This window comes from Nanorana parkeri, unplaced genomic scaffold (assembly GCF_000935625.1).
Source record: "Nanorana parkeri isolate BGI_ZX_2015 unplaced genomic scaffold, ASM93562v1 scaffold2471, whole genome shotgun sequence".
Lineage (NCBI taxonomy): Eukaryota > Metazoa > Chordata > Amphibia > Anura > Dicroglossidae > Nanorana > Nanorana parkeri.
The window spans coordinates 98497-106422 of NW_017308739.1; the positions used below are offsets into that span (position 1 = coordinate 98497).

The following is a 7926-nucleotide window of genomic DNA, read 5'->3' on the forward strand; positions in this document are numbered from 1 at the left end:
ACACTTGGAAGTGGAAGACTGCTACTGACGGCTTGGTGCCAGATACCACAGCATAGCTTCAGAGGTCGGTTGGGGTCCATGGCTGGAGGGGTCAGGAAAAGGGAGAGCCTACTCAATATTAGGCGGGTGGTCATAATGTTATGGCTGATCTGTGTACACACACACACAGAAGAACCAGGAGCTGCCAGTCAGAACCGGAGCCTGTGTGGGTGTGACAGGAAGCCCGTATCCTGCAGCTGCATACAGAGACAATACACGGACATTTCTAAGTCACAGATAAGTTATGTTCTGGGCGACTCTAAAGTTTAGATGTTGCAGAATAGCTCAGTGTGACCACAAGACGTCCCTGGAAGGCACTGGTGACGTAGCCTTCCCAGGGGACACTCAACAATTTGTCACCAACTACACAGTAAGGTGCACACGAAGTGGGCTTTAAAGGAGAACTAGGGCTGCAACAACTAATCGACATAATCGATTATAATCGATTATTGAAAAAGTTGTCAACTTTTTCAATAATCGATTAATCGGCTTCTGATTGGTTGGCCCTGTTCGGCTCCACACACGCTGCGCGCCACACCTCCTCCCCACCTCACGCTCGCCGCTGCCAGACCTGCCCGCATCCACACTCCGCACCTCCTCCGTGCCTCACACTCACCGCCCGCCCAAATCCACGATCGGCACAGGGACGCGGGGAAAAGAAGTAAGGAGGAGCAGGTGTGGGCGGATGACGGCCGCCTATAGACAGGCCCGATCTCAGAAGCAAGTTGCACAAGACCATCTCTGACCAGGACGGGTATTGCTGCGGAAGGCCACATCACCTTCCACCCCAGCTTGGGAACCAAAAGTGGACAACTGAAGGCTGGAACCCATCACCTTACTTGACCCATCTGGATTCCAGCTACGGGATGGAGATGTACATACCCTGTATCTGGGGGGAGGGCATATTTTATTGGCGCACCCTTGGTCCCTTACAGCACAGCTAAAGGCTTTTTCATGCCCGACATGATTTAGTAGTAATACGTCCCGGCTCTAGTGTTATTATATCCATTTGTTGCCAGTCATTGGTCTCACCTGCCTACATCTAATGGAATGTCCTCCATAAGCATCAGTGTATCCAAGTCGATAGAGCATGGCAGGAGGGCTTAGTGCAGGGGTAGGCCACCTGGGTATTCCAGGGGTGCTGAAATGGCAAATCCCATCACGCCTCTGCCTCTGGGGGTCATGCCCTGGGTTGTCACAGTCTTGCAATGCCTCATGGGACTTGTAGTTCCACAACAGCTGGAGTGACCGAGGTTGTCTACCTGCAGCCGCTTTGCTTTTTATCCCCCCAAACTACATCTACCATAATGCAGTGTGCTGTGGGTGGAGCCAAGTGTGACCTAGTGGGTGGGGATGGGGGGAGCTAGGCTTGTGTACCAACGAAGATGGCTGGAGGTCAATGAACGAGCCGCTGCGACGTCATGACGTCGAGCTGTAGTTATAGGGATGCAAAGGGTGACGACGCTGCGTTTCGCCCCTCTAAATTGCAGCGGTGACACCTGATTACAAGTGATCTGTTTGGTGCTGAGATCACAGGTTTAGAAGGGATACATATGCTGCATTATATGTTTATATTTGTTTTTGGATCAGAGTTCTACTTTATTGCCAGCTAGGACTCAGCTACCGTGTTTCCCCGAAAATAAGACACTGTCTTATATTTTTTTTGCCCCCAAAAAACACACTAGGTCTTATTTTCAGGGGATGTCTTATTTTTTTTTTAATGTGCAACAAAATGTACAACAATCCAAAGTTATTTGGTATCACTCCGCCTGTCACAGTAACCGGCGCTATAGAGGAATATCGGCTAATGCGGTTTTGCTCCCTCCGTTGCCGCAGCCTTGCTTTCTACAGCGCCGGCTTCCTTTGCCACCAGGGACAGAGGTACCAGCGGTGCAGCAGTGGGGACATCAGACAGTGGACAGCGTGGTAAAGTACGGTATCATTTACCGGCACACATTACAGTACAGTACCATTACATTAAGCAGTGCCTTCAGGGGAACAGCAGTTGGTGAAGTCTGGAGGGAGTCCCCTGTCATCCCCTTAATACAGTATGTCCCTGCAGGCTGATACCATCTCTCCTGCAAGTTCCCCCTCACATGCTACCACCAAACTAGGTCTTATTTTCGGGGTAGGTCTTATATTACAGGAATCTTGAAAAAAAAGTACTAGGTCTTACTTTCGGGGTAGGTCTTATTTTCGGGGAAACAGGGTATATGGCCCACTGACCCCTGAGGTGTGCTTCGTAAAGTGGCCATTGCTATGATATGTGTGTCAGACAGCACACACCCTTTGTGTACACAACACTCTATACACCACTCTATACTCCATTCTATTCCCGTGGCGACCTGTAGACAGGTATTCCTGGACACAGCCATGCAGTCACATGGCCAGCAGACAGGGTGGGGGGGGACAGACATACATATATACATTACCTGCTACTCCTCTGTCACTCTGCACTGTACATCCTCTGTACCTACAGGTCCAACAGCGCTTCCGCTTCCGGATGTCACGATTACGCATCTGCCAACCACAGCCAGGATGCCGGTCTCTCGGCCAATCAGAAGCCAGCCTACCATAGCGTGGGTTCTCATGATTGGCCGGGTGACAGGAGCCGTGATGACGTCGCCGGTGTACCTCCTTTCACTTTTCACTCTGGTATCCTGGCGACGTTGGGGGATGATTGACGGCATGACAACAACACGTCCTTGATTGGCCTAACACGACCCTCCTTTTCACTTGTCATTGGCCGACAGGTCCGACACCTGCTCTGCTCTCATTGGCTGCTAAGGAGCTCCGGAACGTGTTGCTGTCATTCAAACACTATAGCTCGTCACCTTCTGAACGCTCATTGGCTGCGGGTCCTGTCGTTGTCAATCACTGAGCCAGCCCCTCCCCTTGTTCGCTCCCGGTGTTCTCTGTCGAAATAGCCAATTCGTCGAAATCTCCAATTACGTCGGTTCTGGAAATTTGCCAGCAGGAGATTTGGACGAATTGGCGTTACTGTACATGCTGATTCAGCCAGTCCCGCCCACCAGTCTTCCCACTTCCACGTATTCTCATATCAGTCACTGGGGAGGAAGTCCCGCCCCCTCCTCGCGTTCATTGGTCGAGGTTCTACCGTCGATGACTGTGATTGGCTGGACGAGGAACTGAGGCAAATCCCTGCACTGCTGTGGTGGAATGAGTGTGTGAGGAGGAGTGAGAGCGCCTCCAGGAGTGAACAGGGAGGTATTACACCTCCCTGCAATGTATACAGTACTAAATATGTATATGCAACCTCTATTTTCATTTTGGATGCAGTAGGAAAGGGTTAATACACTTGTCCGGTCATGTTGAGGAGCTTTCCCTTCACTTCCTGTTCCAGCAATGCAACAGGAAGTAGGAGGAAATCTCTACAAAATGAGGATAAATGCACTTTTAGACAAAAGTCTAAAGCTTCATTGACCTGTCGGAGGCCCTCCGGGGATACATTGAAGGATTCCTTCAAATGATTGGCTCTTGAGGGTCAGCTGACCAGGCTGTGCACTGGATTGTGGGAAGTTCATTGTTTCCATGGCGATACTTACAAAGAGCACCTGTCACTTCCCCCCCGGTACGTCTCTGTGAGGAAATTTGTCAATATTACGATTCATTTACTTTAATTACATTTCAATTTATGTATTTTCAGGCCATTGACGGGTCACACTCGTTTCTGTAAGTATAAAATATCTTTATTGCACATTAAATTTATTACAAAATCTGATCCGGAATTACACAGAAAGTCTCGTATTCATTTCATACTTTGTAAACCTCGCCGGTCTGAGTGTCCCCGTTATCATCGTCCCAACAATATCGACTGCATTCTCTACAGGGCAACGGCGGGTGGGGGGTGGGGAGGAAGGAGAGAGCTAGAACTTCCTGTCCCAGGGTGACAATGCTTGCTTAGTGTATCTGTAACGGGAGCAACGTGGTCACCCTAGGAGGAGTGCTCCCCGCTGCGGGCTACAGTGCTGCCTGGGGGGGCCCGCCCACTCCACACCTCTATGACGCAACTGGACACAGTGGAGACAACATATTGAGAAGGAGATCAGCAATGGCAGCCTGCGTGCTTCTCTCTGATTGGCTATCTTTAATGCCTGATTGCCAGTGTAACGCACATATGCCTCAGCGCAGTGGGCGGGCATTAATGCTGCTTGAATGCCGGCCCACTGCTTACTAGCACAGTGACTGAACAGTCACCAACAGCTCCCGGTCACTGTTTATAATCAGGAGACGGGGTGGGCTTCTGATCATGTGACTGCTGTAATAGCCAACCACAGAAATCACATGGGAAGCCCGCCTCCAAATGTTAAAACTAATTTCCGGCCAAACAAAACAAACTTGCAGTAGGGCCACCCCACCCCCACACTGCAAGGGCTAAGTGCTATTTGGGAACTGGTGGAGTAAAGCAGCTTTACTTACCTAATTCCCCGCTCCCCTGGTCTCCAGCACTCTCCTCCCTCCCCCTCCGCTCCGGCTGGAGGAATGGCCCTTGGTGTCCTCACGTCTAATGCTGGTCTATGGAACCTACATTAGCCATGATGACTTCATCAGTCCTCAGAGCCCAGGGAAAAAGAGGCCGTGGGGACCAGTCTAGCAGGCCGGAGCGGGGATCGAGTGAGTAAATCTGCTTTACTCCAGTTCCCCAGACAGAAAGGAGCACTGAAACCTTGCAGCACAGGGGTAGCCCCACTGCACGGGCAGTTTGTTTGTTGGCCCAGAGATGGGCTCTAAGGTTTATCATGAGTTGGTGGCAAGGGGTTAAAGATCCTACCGTTGAGTTATGACTATCTCCCTGGCTACCACTAGAGGGCGTTGTATAGACATGAGGAACCTGGTCCACATTGAGATTGATAAGGATGTACTCAGAGCCAGGAGGCTGCAGGTATTATTAGACATCTTTAGTAGAGTTAGCAGGACCTCTCCAGTAGGGGTATCTGGATATCTTTAGCAGGACCTATTTAGTATGGGTAGCTGGATATCTTTAGCAGGACCTATTTAGTATGGGTAGCTGGTCCTCTTTAGCAGAATCTCTTTAGTAGGGGAAGCTGGACCTCTCTAGTAGGGGAAGCTGGACCTCTCTAGTAGGGGAAGCTGGACCTCTCTAGTAGGGGTAGCAGGACCTCTTTAGCAGGACCTCTCTAGTAGTGGTAGCTGGACCTCTTTAGCAGGACCTCTATAGTAGGGGTAACTGGACCTCTTTGGCAGGAGCTCTCTAGTAGGGGTAGCTTGGTATCTTTAGCAGGACATCTTTAGTAGAGGTAGCTGGACCTCTTTAGCATGACATCTCTAGTAGAGGTAGCTGGACCTCTTTAGCATGACATCTCTTGTAGAGGTAGCTGGACCTCTTTAGCATGACATCTTTAGTAGATGTAGCTCTAGCAGAGGTAGCTGGGCCTCTTTAGCAGGACCTCTTCAGTAGGGGTAGCTGGACCTCTTTAGTAGGAGCTCTCTAGTAGAGGTAGCTGGACCTCTTTGGTAGAGGTAGCTGGACCTCTTTAGCATGACATCTTTAGTAGAGGTAGCGGGACCTCTTTGGTAGAGGTAGCTGGACCTCTTTAGCATGACATCTTTAGTAGTGGTAACTTTAGCAGAGGTAGCTGGGCCTCTTTAGCAGGACCTCTTCAGTAGAGGTAGCTGGGCCTCTTTAGCAGGACCTCTTCAGTAGAGGTAGCTGGACCTCTTTAGTAGGTCCTGCTGTCACTCCGTTAGCCTGTGGCCAATGCTGCAATTTATGGGTGGATGTTAGAGCTTTTGCATGCCGGCACTGGATGCGTCACCACATACGATTGTAGTCTTCTTTGGGAACACACCAAGAATGTGGCTACATCTCAAATGGGATGTAGCATGTGACATGGCATACACCATGGGACCATGTAGAGCCAACGTAGCCACCCTCATAAAGGAAGTGGGATCCAAAAAATGTTTACATTTATATTTCGGCATGCACCGTACACCATTGCTGTTCCAAGGTATGCAGAGGGGCACGTATGAAGATGTGGAATGTTATCACTGTTTGTGGGTCGGGTATAGTGACACTGAGCCACAAAGCTGCAGATCTGCACCGTGAGATCATCTAAAGCAGGGGTAGCCAAACTCCAGCCCTCCAGCTGTGGTGGAACTACAAATCCCATGAGGCACTGCAAGATTCTCACAGCCACAGGCATGGCTCCCGGAGAGAGATGCATCATGGGATTTGTCGTTTCACCACAGCTGGAGGGCCGGAGTTTGGCTACCCCTGATCTAAAGCACTGCTGCCTCTGACTGCTAAGTTCAGATTTTGATTGCTCACTTTTCTCCTTGCTGGAGAGGAAGCCGTACCAGAGGACCTGCAGCGCGAGGATCTCCCTGCTTCATTCATTCTGTAGATCTGTGTACCTCCACCTCTTCTGCTTCATGAATAATGCCCCACCTGTCACTAGTGGGAACCAGCTATGACATGAGGAAACAAAGCCCTGCTTCTTCCAAGATGTCCACCTCCATACAGAACAAGGCAGCTTGTTTGGGCAAAGCTTCCGCAGCGCAGGCCCTCTTTAAAAGCCACCTTTTGGTGCCATGAACGTTGTAACTTGGAAAGGATCTCTTGCCGGCAAACATCCCTTTCTTGTTGTGCTAGCGTGCAAATAAAACAGCAGCAACTCCAACCTAACGCAACACTGGCATTCCCCCCAAGCCTCCGTCAACAGTTCTGAAGGGAGGAACCCGAAGAACACATATCCATCCCGCCATCTTTTTTTTTGGACGACACGAGAAAGATTAATCACAAACAGGAAGTTTTTTTTTTTTTAAAGAAAACAGCTTGTCAATAAATGTTTCATTTGTTAACCTTAATCATCGACGATCATTTACATAATTAATGATACAAAACAAATAGACAATGCAAACTATCACAATCTATCTTCTAATACAGTTGCTGGATCTATGACGCGTGTAATCCTCTCGGCTGGCAAGTTCAACATGGAGAGGAAGTGACCCCTGCCTCACACGTTCCTTGTTGGATGCTTGCCCTCCGTCGTCGCGATGGTGCCAACAAAGTTGATGTGACCCGTTCGTTCCTGGGGCTGGCAGAATTACTGTGAAGGAATCTGGATGGTGTCCCCGAGCAGGCGGCCAAATCCATACAATGATACGTTGAGTGACGTCCCTTCAAGGAGCTTACCGTGGAGACTTTCAGTCTTTGTCTGAACAGAGGTGCCACTGGAGAACCTTACAAACGATGTCGCAATCAAACCGGTGCTCTTATCGTACTTGGGCCGGACACCTAGAAACTGGACAACCTTTGCCTTGGAACGTAGATAGCTGAATATCTATTCCTGAAACAGGAGGGCTTTGCCTTGTTGTTGAGGAGCAGAGTGAGGCCATGTTGAATCACGACAAGATGGCACGAGTCAGTTTTCGGAGTCAGACGCCGAAATGGTTGAAGATTCCATGATGAACACTGTCTGTTTGGGGTGTGGTAGGCGCAGTGATGGGTTGACGCATGATGGCTGAAAATGAAGGCGGACCAATGGTGAAAAATGAGAACCTTGAGATGGGTGGGGGGTGACACAAGGGCACATTGCGGCAGAAATGTACATTGTCTACGGTAAAGTCTTAGCGCTGGCTTGTGGCGCTAAACGTAGGCGTTTTTGCCGTATTTAGAGATGCTGTTACTTGATTCATAACGCGGGAGGGCAGTTTGGGGTGCGGCTTTCGCTGATGTTGCCGTGGTTGCACCTCGGTAATTGTAGGTATATCCTCTGAAGAAGAGAAGGAATAACCAAGAATAAAACATTCACTCGTAACACCGTACAGTCTGTATATACAATGCGTATAACAACATATCCTTAGTGCATACGCTTCTAATAGGGGGGGTTGGCAACACAAATT

At 49.6% G+C, this 7926-nt stretch overlaps 2 protein-coding genes across 2 annotated transcripts in view; both read right to left on the reverse strand.

The window, feature by feature from the left end:
- Nucleotides 1-2577, reverse strand: part of LOC108801738 (dnaJ homolog subfamily C member 3-like) — a 15178-nt gene extending 12601 nt beyond the window's left edge. The window contains exon 1 of the mRNA XM_018573646.1: nt 2472-2577. Coding sequence (XP_018429148.1) covers nt 2472-2559 — 88 coding nt within the window. The 5' untranslated portion in view covers nt 2560-2577. The remainder of the gene's footprint in view (nt 1-2471) is intronic.
- Nucleotides 2578-7480: 4903 nt separating this feature from the next.
- The window catches only part of LOC108801737 (claudin-15-like), a 9585-nt gene continuing 9139 nt past the window's right edge, over nt 7481-7926 (reverse strand). Inside the window, exon 5 of the mRNA XM_018573645.1 lies at nt 7481-7796. Within this exon, the coding sequence (XP_018429147.1) occupies nt 7670-7796 (127 nt within the window). The 3' untranslated portion in view covers nt 7481-7669. The remainder of the gene's footprint in view (nt 7797-7926) is intronic.